Source organism: Pleuronectes platessa, chromosome 19 (genome assembly GCF_947347685.1).
Source record: "Pleuronectes platessa chromosome 19, fPlePla1.1, whole genome shotgun sequence".
Classification (NCBI taxonomy): Eukaryota; Metazoa; Chordata; class Actinopteri; order Pleuronectiformes; family Pleuronectidae; genus Pleuronectes; species Pleuronectes platessa.
The window spans coordinates 11678848-11696064 of NC_070644.1; the positions used below are offsets into that span (position 1 = coordinate 11678848).

General features: G+C 42.0%; 1 protein-coding gene across 1 annotated transcript in view; it reads left to right on the forward strand.

The window, feature by feature from the left end:
* Positions 1–17217, forward strand: part of LOC128424966 (astrotactin-2-like) — a 245322-nt gene that overhangs the window by 160155 nt on the left and 67950 nt on the right. Inside the window, 2 exon segments of the mRNA XM_053411420.1 lie at positions 1496–1662; positions 4628–4816. Of these exon segments, the coding sequence (XP_053267395.1) occupies positions 1496–1662; positions 4628–4816 (356 nt within the window).

A 17217-nucleotide genomic window follows, 5' to 3' on the forward strand; every position in this document is an offset into this window, starting at 1 on the left:
TGTCCGGATCTACTTGTTCCACACTCAGGCCTTTAGCTGGATGGTGGTAAACTGCTGTAATTGGTTATAGCACTGCAGAGCAAGGGGGTAATGGCTTCTACGGAACCGCTCGGCCGCGGCATTAAAACGGGTAACTGGTTTTAACATTTTGGCTGATGTGGGTATATCACCACTCTGCAATCCCGGTGTAGCCTCGTTATGAATATTTCCCTCCCAGTCTACAAGGTCGTCTTGTGCATTAACTTCACGCCGTGGCAAACAAACCCGTCCCTTTATCTGGAGATCCACTGGAATATTTGTCCTCAATATATTACACTGACACCAAAGGATGAAGACATGGAATCAGGAGATGAGTCGGATGAAAACTCGCTGCTCTCGTTGGTCTCAATTAAAAATCCTTGATCGTATTTTGAAAGGTGGCATTCGCTGTCTGTCTTTTTCTGATTACATGTTTGGTAGCGCTGCCAGTCTGAGTGCACACTGTGAGCACAGATTTGATTTGAGTGTTCAGGCTTTTACACCTTAAAATCCCTGTGGTTCTTTTTGTTTTTAAAGCAAAAGCAATGTACCTTTTTTTACCTGAAACCAGCAGCTTTAAAATGAGTTTGATGGATCACCGACTTGGAATAGATAGAATCGGGACTGTTTCCCTCCCGCTCCTTACTCCACGTATCTGTGAGAAGAACAGTTTAAATTGTCAGAATTAGTTTAAGAGTAACTCTGAACTGTAGCTTCAAAAATAGTTAAGTCAGGTTAATTAGTAAAACCAGACCTCCTAAAAAATATGAAGAATCCTACAGTTCCCATCGACATTTACTCGACACAAGCTGAGTCAGCAGAAAAAGTTCACGATGTGTCATCTGTTTGTGAAAGCTAGATAATGAATCCCAACTCATAAACACCAGAATATTAGGTCTGTACAATGAATGGGGTCTTTGTTAGAGAATGCACCTGCTGCGGCACTTATGCTTAATTATTATGTCTGATGTTTCATTAGAAAAACACTTTGGTTGAGCCTGAAGACATTTGGACCCATCACAGTGTTTGCGTGTGTGCAGAGGAGGGTACATGTGATTTACATTGTGTGGTTGTTGCTGCGTCTCAGCTGTTGCGATATTTGTTTACTACAGTAAAATCATCAGAAGTCGAATTCCTCTCGATGTCTTTTCAAGGTTCTGGTGGATGAAAGAATCTGAGAATATCCAACACGATTCTTGTTGAACTCAAAGGCAATGCATTCAGTCAAGCAGTAGAATTGGCATATAGCGTTCATCTTTGTTTGAATCCATCCCTCCTTCCTCATCCCACCCTCCTCATCTTCCCCACCTCACCGTCCTTCTTTTGCCGCCTCACCCTGATTAAAATGCACACGCTGACCTCCGCGCCCGACTCTTCTTCTTCTCTGCCCCTAATCTATGCCTTCCTCCTCGCCCCCTCTCCTCGTCTGCCTCCCGCCACCTCCCCTCCTGCCTTTGTCTCTCTTTCACCCTCGCAGTGTCCTGAGGGGCTGAGGCCAATGAAAGATGGCTCCGGTTGCTATGACTACTCCATGGGCATCGACTGCACCGATGGCTTCAATGGAGGCTGCGAACAGCTGTGTCTCCAGCAGCTCGTGGCCCTCGAGGATGACCCCAGCTCCAGCAACGTGCTCATGTTTTGCGGGTGAGAATAACTCGCGGTGACTTTTTTAAAGGTATCTGGAGGGGGGAGTGAAGGTTCCTCGTGAAAGAGGCTTCAGTAGTGACATTTCAATCAAGAAATGATTTCTAAGGCAAATACAAACATTGAGGAAATGAGATATGTAAATAAGAAGTAACCAGTGACTTCAAATCCATTTCATGTGCGACGAAAGACATTTTGTTAGGATTGTAAGAAAACATTGTTTTACCATACATACCCAGACATAGAGATTGGAAAGTTTCTATACATATGTTCATATATTAGACATGTAAGCTATGTAAGTATGACCCACATGTGTCTGCAGAGAAGCTGAAATTGTTCAGTGCAGGTGTGCCTAAGGATAAAACCTGGATCTTGGACCATGCTCACTGCACTTCCAGCACATTACTCACTGATACATTCACTCACCCCACACATGTTCCACTGGGCTGATATACTGTGCATGCACCGGGGAACCATCTGCCCTAGAAGTAGATCATATCAAATACCACGTTGAAGGTTTCCTTTTAGGAAAGGTTATTCTGTGGCTGTGAAAGGCTATGCAGCTGACCGCGAAGAATGTTCCTCCATGGTATTCGAGGATTTACCAGGTTTTTAATGTTTGACACCATTATATCACCTCTGCCATTCAACTCCTGGACGCAAGGTTGTGTGGATCAGTGGGTTCAGGCTGTACGTGTCATGTTTTTTATGCCGCTGTGCCGGCAGCAGCCAGTGGAGCGGAGTTCTCGGGTTGTACATGCGTCCGTCTGACTTAGTCAGCTGAACAAGATATCTACAACAATTCCTTGAGGGATTTTTTCGAATTTGGTATAGTTAACAACTTCTTCATTTAGACTCAAGGATGAACTGATTCGATTTTGATGGTCAAAGGTCAAGGTCATTGTGACACTGCAAATCATGATTTTAGTCTTTTGAATATGAAATCCTTTGGAACACCTCAAGGGAATCTTTTCAAATTTGGTACAAATCTTCACATAGATGACTCACAGATTAGAATTTGATTGTAAAATTACATTTTGGCCTCATATGTTGAGTTTACCTTATTTTGACCAGTTGTCACTTGGACTCAAAAACTCATTAGAACACTGATTAAATTACAGTGGTTCAAGTGATGATCATTTGAGTTTGTGGGAGAAAAAAAGCAAACGCACAACCACACAGCAGTAATTCTAGTTTTAAGATCTGTTGCCTTTCACTACATTAATACCTAAAGCCTGTAGTTGGCTGATTCTTGTCCATTTCTGTTGATTAGCTGTTAATGAAAACAAATTGAGTCACACTATAATCAATGTGACTCAATTTGTTGTGAAAGTTGCTGAATCCATATTCCATTGTGGGCCCAGTGCTCACATAAAGAAACTACACTTGCTCATTTGTGTGCCGCTCAAGGCAAATTTTTTCTCAATGGCAACTGGAAACTTATAAGTGGGGCGGACTGACAGGTGGACGATGTCCTAAATCTCCTTGAGATGTGTCAGGTCCACAGCGTCGGATGGTAAGATTCTGTTCCCCAGAGCTTTAGTTTATCAAACACTGCCAGTGAACAGGCGGATATCAAAATACAATTTGCTGCAATGTCCACTCTGCTTGACGTCTTCAGTATAATTGACTGGACTCACTTTCGGATAAGGGTACATGCACAATAGCACACATCAGGCCATGATTGATTCCTTCATTGATTAGTCCAGTGTTTGCATAAAGTCTTGTTAAAAATAGACTCTAAAAATTGATAGGTAAAACTAATGCAGTGCATTTCCTGGAATGGCTGGTCTCGATCTGTAGTTGGTAAACTGTTTTTTTATTGAGAGGGAAAACGGCTTTGCCTTCCTCTTTGCAACAGATAATCAACCTTGAGAGGTTGATTATTGATGATTGTGCAATTAAATGGAGGAGTTATGATACTCTCTGACTGATTATGCTCCTCGGAGCACTGGCCTATCGGAAATGTCTCCAGCTAAGTGCTCACATCCACAGTCTCTACCAATATATCATCAGCTGCAAATATACTGTTGTGCAAAGCTTGATGGAAATATATATATATATTACATCTATGGATGAAATGATGATTTAATGTTAATTAACGTGTCTGAAGTCAATGTGACCTTTTTCCATCCTCAGTTTTTTTTTTTTTGCTTAACCTTAAGTGACTTCTTTGAATGCCAAACCAAACATAGCTATTAGAAGGTACAATCACGCACACTTGATGCATACAAATACAGCGAGATCCGATATTTTGGCAGAAGACAAATGTCTGAACATTTTACTGATGCATTCAACCAGCGGTGACTAAGCTTTCTCTTTTAGAGCCCCCACTTTAAAGAATTCCCTTCCCACTTAGATTAATTATTTAGTTTCTTTTAAATCCCTTCTTCAAACTTTTCTATTCATGAAAGATTTTACAAATTATTTAGACTGGCCCATAATTACACTGACCAAATCTAATTATTTGTTTAGATTAATATTGTTTATCTGCTAGTGTTCCATAGTTGTATTCTCATTTTATTAAATCTTCCTTGTATTTGTATTATTATTGTTTGAATGTTTGTAACTTGCCCAATATTGCAATATGTATTAGTAGAAAACTTAATACAGTCACAATTACTTTTGCTACAAAATGTATTTGATTTTGCAGTTTAGTTTTATATTAAATTCATATTTTTAGTCGACAGGTTTGAAAGAGAAGTGCTGAGATACCGTTTTGATTCATAGTACTTTTTCCTATCTGTATATTACAGTGGTCTTTAATCTTTATTTAGATTCAAACACTGTCAGATCTCTTGCTTTTTTCATTTAGCTTTATCACCAACCTTTATGCCAAAATTAATCTTGCAGTATCTGGCATCTTGTCAGCAACGATACATATAGCACGTATCCGTTCACCTCAAGTCTAAATATTTTCACATGCATTACGCTTTGTACTGACAGCTCCCCCCCGTACGCTTAGGTGTGTGCAGGAGTACAAACTTGCGGGGGATGGTCGCTCCTGCCTCCTGCAGTCTGAAAACTGTGAGGGGCCGAGATGCCCGAGGCAGGATGTCCACTTCAATGACACCCTGTTTGGAGAGATGCTGCATGGATACAACAACAAAACCCAGCAGGTCAACCTGGGACAGATATTCCAGATGACCTTCAGGTAACTGGTTTACACGTTTACACTATATATTGTTTCTCTCATTGTGCGTTGCTGAGGAATACGTGGTTTTATTTACTCTCCTCCGTCATCTTGTCCCTGATTCTTTCATTCCCCCGTTCTCTCTATTTTGAACAGTCTCGTTTTATTATTTACATCCACAGGTGAAGATTACAGGCGCATTCTTCCCACGATACCTGTTGTTTCTCATCTTGTCTGTTCACGTCTCCGAAGAAAAATCATCCGGAGTAGATCTGTCTTTTATCAGTTTTGGGGTTTGCAGGAGAGATATAACGGCTCCAGATCTCACCCGAGCAGCTCTGAGAAGCAGTTCTTAGGTATTTTGCCGTTGGGATGCTGCATCTGTGTTTGTGCAGGTGTGTGTGTGTAGATGAGAGAGAGAGAGAGAGAGTGAGAAGGGGGGATGAGAGGGTGATGATTGAGTGAGGCTTGAGACGTATCCCATGGCAGTTCTCCCTAAACTGTCAGCCTTTTGAAAACCTGGCTCGCTCTGATAAGTCCCACTCTGTTTGTAGCGGATTGCTCGTGTAATCACAGTGAGATGATGAGGGTCTATCTATGAGCAAATACAGTGCACGCAGAATAACACGCTCAATGTATATCTTTCTTTATCTTTGCCTGTCTTTCATTCCCTGACTTTCTTTTTCACAGACACACACACATGCACTACACACATCGACACATTTTCTTTTCTTTCAAGTAACCACAGTATGCTTTTCATCTTCTTGGCCCAATAGGCCACAATACTCTAGCTTGGCCCTATGATCCGTCTGCATCAGGTGACTTGTAAAACATATTACATGAAAGAAGGATTTCTACAGTATAAGGGGCAGACTTCATACTGTGTACACCTCCTATAGACTCAAAGCAAATTGATTTCCTCTTATGAATTTGGTAAATGATCATAGAATTGTTTATATTCAATATAGACAGATTTTTTTTTAAAACATGTAGATTGCTTTGGGAATAATCAATTTGTACATATATATATTCTTCTAGAATAATATAATTTACTATTATGCAGGCCCTGTAATTATACATAATTCAATGCCTACGTGTCAGCATGTAATGTTTGTACTTCACTATATAGGGACTTCTTCATAGAGGACTATAAAGTGACCTTATCGGCTAAAAAACCATGTCAACATGTCGGCCAGTGGAAAATCCCACAATAGATTTGAAGGGTTTATTATACTCTCAGTATTATTACTTTCAGGCGAAAAGCACATTGAATGATGTGTTGAACATAAATAAACATTCACACAGTGCTCTAAAATGTGAAATTCCATAAAGTGGACTGTATATTGATTAGTGAGTGACTTCGGACAGACTATGTCTTTCATGAAACATTAGTCAAAACTACATAATGTATTGATTTAGATAATACATTAGTAGTCAATGGTCTGACCTAGGAGGTGCCTTCAGGAGGTGGATGACCTCAACTGCCAAAGTAGGAAGGGTCTGGTCACTGCATGTAATTGACTAGAGTGAATCCTGTTTTAAAAGATGTCCAATAAACACTGGTCCATCTCAAGTAGGCCAGACATAACCCTTTGGCAGAGCACATAAGCCTAAAGTGAAGTCATAGGAATGACCGACACGTCTAATATTGGACAAGAACTCATTTGACAGCATAATTTCCCCAAAAGGTTCAAGTGGCTAAACCAGTTGGGGAGTTGGTCTAATACACCGAACAGGGCACCGTTTGACGGATAAAACAAAGGCACGGCTTGAGGATTTTAAAACCAGGGAAAGCAGACTTCCTCCGTTTGCCCTTAAGCAGCAGGGATCACAGTGGGTCTCCTGTCTCCAGACTCCAGCTCCACACACTGGGTAACTGCGGCCGGTAGTGGGATTAACACCCAAGCCGGGGCTCCGGTGGATTTATACACACAACAGGATTGAACTATAGTCAAACACTGTGGCAGCCCCGAGACTCGCTAGACAAGCAATTAAAGATGTGAGTGAAGACGACAGGACGTGAATAAGAACGTTTTATTGTTTACACACAAACATGTTCCACTCCTACTGATTTCAACACTAGATATACAGGAAGTAGCATCTTTTGAAAGCATGTCAGAGTGATGAGGCCAGAGTTGGTCAAACTTTGTATTATGTGGATATCAAATGCTTCAAAATGTTCGCCTCTACAACAGCCAGTCAAAGAAAGTAAAGCCAGTCATATGTGCATTCACTTTTTTTCCATTTCCAACACTTAGTGATTGACTCACCTCTGTCCAGCCTGGATTTACTTGAGATTTGTCCGGACCCGCAGGAGTGAAGGATCTCTCTAATCCCATTCACACTCTGTCATCATCCATCACTTCTGGAAGCAGCCCCTATATGTTTTGACTGTCATATCTCACTGTCAGTGGTCCAGTATATCACAACTCTTAAAATAAATCAGTCCAGTGGTTGGATTGTTCTTAAATCCGGAAAGAATAAAGGAATTCAAACAACTGTGATGCTGCAAAAAGAAGCACTCATAAACTAAATAACAAGATTGCAAACCATTTACTAAAGCCACAATTCAACTCTGACTAAATGTGTTTGGTTGTCTGCAGGACGTCTCATAAAATTGCAATAGAGCTAATAATCTTTACAGAGAGATCTGTAAAAGATGGAGTCTCCCTGCAGTGTCAAGGGAACTGCAGTCACATGCACTAAATAAATATCTAATTAAAAAGGTATCTCACTAAACAATAAGTTGAATTGTAATGACCTTAAGGTCATAGTTCTCCGGCCAGCTGTTGTTTGGCCTCTGGTTTTGTGGTCGTTCATATTTTTAAAGGAGAAATGTTAGACTCATATTCAGGTTCATAAGTTTGATTTATTACTTGAAAAGATTTACATGCTTTAATGTTTAGAAAACGATTCACTTCCCTGGTACAGTAGTGACCGAAATAGCGAGACCTTGAACACAAATGGCAAAAGGACTTCTCTCCTTCAAGTGGCGGGGCTCAGCCTGAGAGACAGGCTGATGAATTCTGACATCCACAGGGAACATTTCCTTCACATCAAAAGGGCAGAGTTGAGGTGGTTCAGGCATCTAATCAGGATGCCTCCTGGGTGCCTTTCATTGGAGGCTTACTGGACAAGAACAACCTGGAGGACGCCCAGGGGTAGATCCAGAACTGGAGGGCTTACATATCCTATCTGGCCTGGGAAGACCTCGGGAACCCCCAGGAAGAGATGGACATGTTGCTGGGGAGAAGAAGGATGTCTGGAATACCCTTCTAGGCAGGCTGCTCCCAAGCTGGGATATAGAGAAGATAATGGATGGTTGGTTTGAAGAATGGAGGGATGGATGGATGGATGGATTTCCTGCTGTCCATTGCTGCTGCACCTCCTTTCAGCCTCTATCTGAAACACTTTAATTTCCAGTCTCTTTAAGGCCCACCGCCCAATCTGCTCTGATTGGCCAGCTGGCCCAATATGTCCTGATTGGCCAGCTGGCCCAATCTGCTCTGATTGGTCAACCGCGTCCCGCACATGTAAGAAATGCCAGTGTTGGATTTTGCTCTACCTGGCTTTGTTTGGGGCCATGCCAGACTTGCCAATATGCATAATGCAAATGACGGCCATTGCAATATCATGATGCAGAAGTATCGTCTGACTCAGGAGCAGTGTTTTCTGTGGGGGAGAGGATCTGTCTTTACCACAGACCTTTTACCTGCACCAACTATCCCACACTAGAGAAAAGGAAAATAAACTGAAGGGAAGAAATTAAATCAGTGCTGCTACATTTATTATTCTGCTGTGAGATTTCTGTAAAACACAGAACAACAAAATTGTCTCCCTCCTGCCTCCCCTTCATTTTACTTCACCGGTGCAATTTGCCACCGGCTCCTAGAAGCTCGAAAAGCATCCGTACTAATGGGGCGATGCACACTCAGCTGTATATATCAAGTCCCCTGCAGTCGGAGCGATCGGCTGATTACGTGCAGATGACAGGCAAAGTGCACTTCCAGGCTGGTGTGCCTTTTTGGGATAAATAACACACATGTCTCCTGGTGCAGAATGCATCTGAAACGAAGCGCAAAAAGCATTTATATAACCCGGCCCACTGTACACAGTTCAGCAGTTATTGGAGAGAGTAGGCGATATGAAGCAAACCCACAAAAAAAAAGGAAAGAAGAGAGAATCCGTGACTGAACTCAGCAATAAATTAGAGGGTAAAAAAAAAAGCGGTGTTTATCGTTCGCCGGCAGGTGCTTTGTATGCATCCCCATCGTGCTTCCATCTTTGTTTTATGAGCTTGATAAAATATATTTGAAAGTTTTTTTCTAAGGTCGTTCATCAGTGTGAGTCTAACCAGACAAGCTAAGCACACAGGAGTATAACACTTACTCCCTGTGCCGCTAATTAAACATATGTGTTACCGTACGTCCTCCCACTGGAAGTACTCGTTCCTCTTACCAAATCCACAGTGTTCTTTGTTTGAAGAGCAATGGCTCTGCCTTCAGAGTGACTTGGTCTCTTAAGATTTTATTTAATTGTCTGTACATACACTCTGCCTAACCGTATATACTCTTCTTTTTTTTTTTTTAAGCTCGTCTTTCTGTCCATCTTCCTCCATGCTCTCTCATGGATATGTAGATTCAAGTCTCATCGCACAACCCTGCCTCCCTCTCTTTCTCTCACCTCCTCACTCACTGCGTCACACCACCCTATTAGCAGCTCAAAGTGAAATACTAGTTAATTGAGATAAATCACGTGATTGAAGTCGCAGCTTCACAGGTTGTGTTTTATCGTGAAATATTACCTGTGATTTATGACTGCGTTGTGTGTATGGTTATAAATGGATCTCACTTCGGACAGCTCGTTTGAAGTGACCGGGGGGGAATGAGATTTGTAAATTGCTGTAATGAAATTACAGACTAACACATGCATGCATATGAGTGATAAAGTTGCCCGTGCTAAGCTGAATGTTACAGCTGAGAACGGTGCCATTGCAGTGTAATTGTGATGCTGCTATGTAGAGATAGGAAAGTAGAATCCAGCCGACAGAGAATGGATATGTAGTTATTTATTTTTAAATACTGTCAGCTTGTTTGTATCATTTTCACATCAGAGGCTAAATAACACTTATTCCTCCGTAGAGTCCCCCCCCCCCTTTATAAATTACCTACTGCACACAGGTCAGGCAAAGTTCAACCTTTAAACTACTCAGAGTAAAGATCCGTGGACCTCGTCTGAAACGGTCCCCTTGGAAAACCCACCTGAAGCCACCGTTCATAAATCACGTTAAAAAAAAAGAATAAAAGGGAGCCCGGGCCAAGATGTGGTGGACCGGACGAGGGGGGGGGAAATTACAATCACTGACAGCAGCGTGATGCACCAGCACCTAACGAGCAGCGGCGGCCGGAGAGAGCAGCGCTCCGTATCATCTCTCCCCGCACTTCACACTTTGTCTCACCTGAAAAAAACACACTCTTCCCAGCAGTCACCACACGGTCAGGGCTGATGGTGTGTGTGCTTGGACACACTCCAGGATTCAGCACAGTAGAGACCTGAGACCAGCTTCAATGGAAGAGACCGATCCTGGATCCAAAGACTGATAACAAGGATAATCTCATTGTTGTCGTGATAGAAAAATCACGTAACAATTATGCAAAACAACATGGCAGTCGAATTTGTCCTCTTTAAAATTTAAAATCCATCAAGATAAATGATTGAAGTCAATTTGAATGCATCTACTCGTCACCTTGAGAAACTGATCTTGTCCGAATCAAGCTTATTTGTTCACTTTTTGAAAGGCAGCCACTCTGTCCTGAGTATTTCCCTTCCCTTGTTTTAGCGCTAACTTGCAAATGGACGTTATAAGTTTCACCTGCTCTGTGAAGGCAACGCCGCCGCCGCTACCCAAAAGATCCAGTCGAGAAGAAAAGAGACAAAATTGCCTCAAAAGACAAATCTACTTACTCCTCATCACAGCTCACCTCAGACTAAGACGACAACACAACATGAATAATTTGTGGATCTGGCAGCTCGCGAGGCTCCCGGGCACAAACACAGCCACATTTCCATGTTTCTCCGTAATTTCCAGTAATTATCTCCTCGGTGCACTCCCACCGGCTACTACCGAGGAGTTGAGTCAACAAATGGCATCAGGCAATTCCTTCCCACATAATGAGTAACCATGAGACAGTGACCGGAGAGGTCAAGGGTTAAGCTGCTCAAGGTTGATGAGAAGCTTCTTAATTCACTTCCTAGAATAAGCCCGCTCCCCCTTTTTAGTCTCACGCTCATGTCTGTGGGTGTGTGGGGCCGGCTTGTGCGCTCACACAAGACTTGAGTGTTTGTGTGTTTCTGGGTAGCTTTGATATTCTGTTTTATTAGATCTGTTCAAAGACATATTTAATAACTATTAACTATATACTATAACAATATTCTGAAGTGTTTAGAGTGTTTACAGTTGCCTTTTCATGATTAAATATGGCAGTGTAATGTTTCCAGCATCATGGAACACTGAGCATAGAGACAGTATATTTGCTAATTGAATGCAGTGGGTGTAGTTTAAAAAGTCACTCCACCATCTTATGTGTGGGCATCAGATCACTAGGCTGACTCAACCTGCAAAAGTTATATATATATAGTTAATATATCTTTATGTATGCAGGTTTTTTTTATTTTTTTAAGAAGACACTGTTACAGATTGGATGTGCAGATATGGAATGTATGTTCATAACAGATCTAAAAATAATGCTTAGAACAGCCTCTGCTACATAGATATAGATTTGTATATATTTGTTATAAACTGAACTTCTACAAAGGGCTTTATTTGTTGGTCTCTGTTCGGATCAAACTGAACCATGGTTCCTGAAAGCATTTTATTTTGATAGTTCAAACTTTCAGACCAATTGCAGGAAGTTGATACAGCATAAAACATTGGAAGAGGAAATGGAAAACGAAAAGAGCACTACCCGCAAAATTGACAACATTTGTCCTCAATCCAAACGATGTCACGTAAAAGTAGATGCAGCACATGTGGGTGATAACGACAAGACGTGTGTATGTCGTACAAAAGTCTTTAGTGTGTTCCCTAAGTTACAGTGTGAAAACAAAACGGACCGGATCAAATGTAAACAATGTATTTTTTTTTTTTTTATATAAAAGAAAAATCTTGATTTTCTCTTCTTATGTCAAATTTAACTAAAATGATCGAGTGCTAAGCGCACATGTGATCATTTAATTTGCAGGCTTAGTTTCCACCTGTGTTAACAGTGAACTCAAACAGCTGACTCCCTGGAAAGTCTCCCTGTTGCTCACACAGTGATGACTTAGCAGAGGGAATTCAGCAGGAGGGAGGCGTGTGTAAGTGGATGCTCGTAAAGCCTCAGCGGTTCCTTCATCTTTGTGCCTTAGAAGACATAAGGTGTGCACGTTTGGCAGATTGCAAAGGCTCTGCACGCCTGTGTGTCTGTGTGTGTGTTGAAACATTTGTGTTTACCTTTGTGTGCGTACGCGTTTGCCTGTGTGACTGCACATATGCATGCGCGAGTGTGATCATTCCCGAGGCAGTCGCTCTCTGCTCAATAACTCACATGGCAAGGCAGGACCTAATAGACCTGGCCTAATATCAGCTAATGTCAGTGAGGCTTATTGCTGACTGCCTGCTGTTTGACTGGAGAGAGAGAGAGAGAGGGAGGGAGAGGGAGAGGGGTGGTGGAGGCAGCGATAAGGGTTGTGCAGGAAAATGAATAGGGAAATAAATGAAAAGAGAAAAGGCTAAATCAAAAAAGAGCAGACCTGAGCAAAAGTTAGGGAGCGTTACACTTGGAAGGAGCGGGAGAAAATGCAAAAGAGCAAAACAGTGTAAGATAGCAGTTTATTGCTGAGGCTCCTTGAGCATGTTTGACTGTGTGGCGTTTCTGCGACATCACACACAGGTTGTGTGAAGCTACGCAAGGAAAATACACGCACGCAGGTCGTGTTGCAAAGGACACGCAGCTCAAAGAAGGTCAAGTCTGCACACGGACACTAAAAATATCGGATAATTCTGTCCTGCGTTGCGTCAAATCACCCAACACCCAAATCCCACCCATTATAACAACAGAAAATATTGTCCCGTGGTGAACCGGATATCTGAAGAAGGCCTTAAGGGTTCAGTGTAGGAGATTTCGGTGAAAGGAATAAATAAGGATAAAATTACCCTAATGATGTTTTCACTAATTATCGAAATTATACAAATGGCGGTTTTCTTTACCCGAGAAGACATACTTTATATTCCCATCAGGAGCTCGTCCTCTCTACAGAGGCAGCCATGTTTTTTACAGTGGCCCAAACTGGACAAACTAAACACTTTTTGAGTTTTTATGACAACAGAAGGTTTCCACAGGTTCTCTTTCATGTGTGAAAGGTGAGGGTGAGGTTGTGGTTATTCAGCTGCAACATGCACCTTCACCACTGGATGTCACTAAATCTTACACACTGAACCTTTAAGGAACTTTCTTCAACTTTGGAGGATGAACTGATTTTGGCTGTCAAAGGTCAAGGTTGCTCTGACTTTGTTTTGTGGACACGTTATCTTAAGAACGCCTCGAGAGAATCCCGGCACAAATGTTCACTTAGACTCACGGATTAAGAGATTTGGGTGGTCGGAGGTCAATCTCATGGTGGCCTCGCACTGTTTTTGGCCTCTTCAACATATCTCAAGTCTTCCTCTAGAGTTGTCATTCGGATGAAAAGATTAACTGATTTGATTTCAGTGGTCAAAGGTCACAGCGACTTGGTATGACCCAGGAAGTAAAACAAATGTACACTGAATCTGCACTGGTTAAAAGAGTGGTAATTTGAATTTTTTTGTATTTCATACTTTTAATTGTATTTATGAATATTAATACTTTAATATTTAAAAGTATAATTATATATGGAATCCATCGCCATTCAACCAAGCAACCTACTTCTGTACCTGTAGCTACTGTCGACTTGGCACAATTTGTCACCTAACGTTTAATGCGAGCCCCAGGCCTCAAGGTATTTGATTTTTCCTTGAACAGTCATTAAAAGAGACTGAATGGAACCAAATCCTTTTCTTGTTGAGTTGTGTGTGTTCGACAACTCTGTTCGGGAGATTTATGGATTATGTTGTCTTAATATCCCAGGCTCGAGAAAATTGAGTTTTGGGGAATTTTAGACATTCCTAAATGGCTTCCATCCTTTCAAACCTACTCAGTGTTTTTATAAAGAAGAAGGGTTCACATGCCTGCTTGGACATTTGAAAAAAAGCTTTTCCTCTTGGTCAATGTAGCCATATAAAAATAAGTTGAATGATATGTCAAGTTCTGTTAAAGTAGACGAACCATTAAGGCAGAAATACATTTGAAAAAATGATCTCTATTTCCTCCTAAGCATAAGGTAGGATGTGTTTACCATTTTGTGTATAATGTTATCGGTCCTCAACTTCCCCTACTTGTACATAAAGACCAGTGTCATAATGTAAATTAGTAAGTAGTGGTGAGACCATAAATGCCCCACTGTGCAAGAGCGCACTTCCTTCCTGGACCTCATTCAGAAAGGCAATTATAGGAGTACGTCCTGTACACAGTGCAATTTTACAACTAGCTCTATTACTCCCTGTGGTGAGACGGGGGGGGGGGTTCTGAAGTGTTCTCCAAATCGCTGCTGTTTCTTCCGCACTAGTGTTTCAGCGTATTGTTCCAGTTCAGTATTCTGTCTTTGACCATGCGGTGACCGTTGGACGTGCGCCAGGATACATTAAAGATATTGGAGATCGCCATTGTTGACAAGGTTTTCAGTCATTGTCACTTACAGTAATTCAGCTGTCCAGGAAACGCAGAGAGACAGGCGGAGAGGAGGAGGAGGAGAGAAGGGGAGGAAGGACAACAACCGCTAGGAGAAAAGCTTGTTTTCATTAAATGATAATTAATGAAGAGCTTTTTTAATATTTCAGCTTGGTGTATGGGCAGAAATTAAGTATCAGGGGTCAATTCTTGTTTTGTGTTTGCTTCCCGTGGTACAGCAGACTCTGCAGTTTCACTTATCCTTGTCCAACTAAAGTGCTAATTCGTTTTTTTCTTCCCCGTATTGATTAGACCGCCTCTTCATTTGTCCTCTCCAAGACTTTGCCATTACACAGAAAAATTGACAGGATACTTCATTTATCTTGTGCATGTCTTTCTGTTAAATCAACCCCGAGCTACTCAGACCATTTTTTCCCGAGTTACACATTTTTTATTTCACATAAATTACACTTTAGGATCAACTCGAAACAAAGACAAGGATTTTTGTGAGATCAATTAGCTCATAGCTGGTGGCGCCCCTGGTGCAGTCCAGATAAAATAACTTGCATGTGCAGCAGCCGGAGAATCAATAGTGTACTGGAGGGTGAAAAACAAGAATATGCATCAAATCGTTGTCCTGGAAAAGTGATGGAGTTGCCTCACAGTGGGTATAGCTAACAATGCCAATCCTCCAAAATGGCTTCAATGTCCTACCTTCGTGCAAAAGAGGAGAAAAAAAAGCAGCATGTAGTAATTTGTGGTCCAAGTCCAAATCCTGATTTAGTGGCTCAAAGTTTTTAGTATTGATTAATGAACCACTAATGCGGAGGTGAACTGCAGGGAGGCACCACTCGTGATTTCCTATCCCCTCCGGACAACTCTCCGTCTTCACTCTTCTCCATCCCTTCCTCCTCAATCGTCCTGCCCTTCTTTTCCGAGATTGTTGACTCGTGCTGTAAATTCAGCACTCATGAATTATTCATCGATATCAATTAATAAATAGATGGCACTTCTGAGACATTTCTTTTAAGTTTTATTCGACTTGTATGAAGTTTGCCAGGCTGCGTATTCGCCCACTCTCACCTCGGCAAAGCCACGGTACGGAGCAGTTAATTACCACTCCTGTGATGTGTCTCCCAGTTCCTGCCTTTCAAGAAGGCACGAGTAAAGAAAAAGAAAAAAATCTGCTCCGCTTCACTTAGTCTTATCATGTTGATGGACAGAAAAGCAGATAACACAGGAACATGTAATTATGCCTTCATGTCAGTCATGTCCCTCTATAATTACATTGTAAAATAAAAGAATACAAAGGCTGCCTCTCTGTCTTGGACCATTACTGCAGATCAAACACAAGGACTGGGGGAAAAAATTGTGATGAGACTCTCAAATGTCCTTTGTGTATCGTTTATGCATCGGGACGGCAGAAAATCAACCAAGTCTTCAAACGCCGGGGTCGGACAACACAATGTCAGCTCCTGATTGTAGCCCAACGCAGCAGAAGACCAAGGGGCGTCATGTGGATTGAAAACGATCAATTGACTTTGGGCCCAACAAAAGGCTGTTTTATCTCGTAGAGTGTGTCGTAATGGATGACAACCGACGCCGCCTCTGGGACACCTCGGGACGTCCTAACAGAGAGGCTAGCGTGTTTGATTTGTTCGTCCCCTCTGTGACATCGACCAATAGGAGCAAAGCTGACAGTGCTCTGCCGGAAGAGATTCCCACACACATTCATATAGCGCCACAACAGCCAGTGGGGGCAATTCGATGTTCAATATCTTGCCCGAGAACACGTTGGCATTCAGGTGGAAGGACCTGAGGATCAAACCACTGACCTTCTGGTTAGTGGACGACCCGCTCTAACTCCTAAACCACTGACAGAGGAGAAAGGAATGATTGTTGTTGTTGGAGCTCTGAAAAGGAAGAAAGAAGAAAGATTTGTTCTACTACAGGACAGCCAGTATCGGACACGCCTATTTAAACGCCTCTTTCCAAGCATCTTTCCAGTGACATCAACCTCTCCAAATTGCTCATCGTACAGTATATAATCCCCTAATCTGAGACTATTACCATTTTAACAGAATGAAATATGTTGTCGTCTGAACCCAGCACGAGGCAGCCCTGTTTGGGTAAATGAAGGATGGATGCACACAGTCGATACTGACACACACACACACAGACACACGAACACACACACACACACACGTGCATAAGTAAACCATACACGTGGGTCAAGGTCTTCTGTTAGTTTCAGAGCAAGAAAGTTTTTCTAATTTACTTATTCCCCCTTGTTGTAAATTTTCTTTATCAAAAACAACATTTTTAATAGTCCAAATTTCCAAGAGGCAGTTTGCTCTACCGTCTCGACAAAAAATACAAATATTGAATAGTCCTATGTCCTTCGCCTGCTGGCTTGTTTTTTTTTTTTAAGTGGAAGATTTTCAAATTGTTCTGCCTCATGAAAAAATAACCTGTTGTATTCCCCTCTGTCGGATTTTCACAAGAGCCGCTCTGCTCTCGAGGTGATGGCATGAGAGTCTGTCAGGAAGAGAGTTTTTAACTTGGCTCCTCGTAACGCAGTTGAGTCTGCGAGTGGGTGAGAGTTGAAGGGTGACAGAGAGAGGTGGAGTAGAGGGG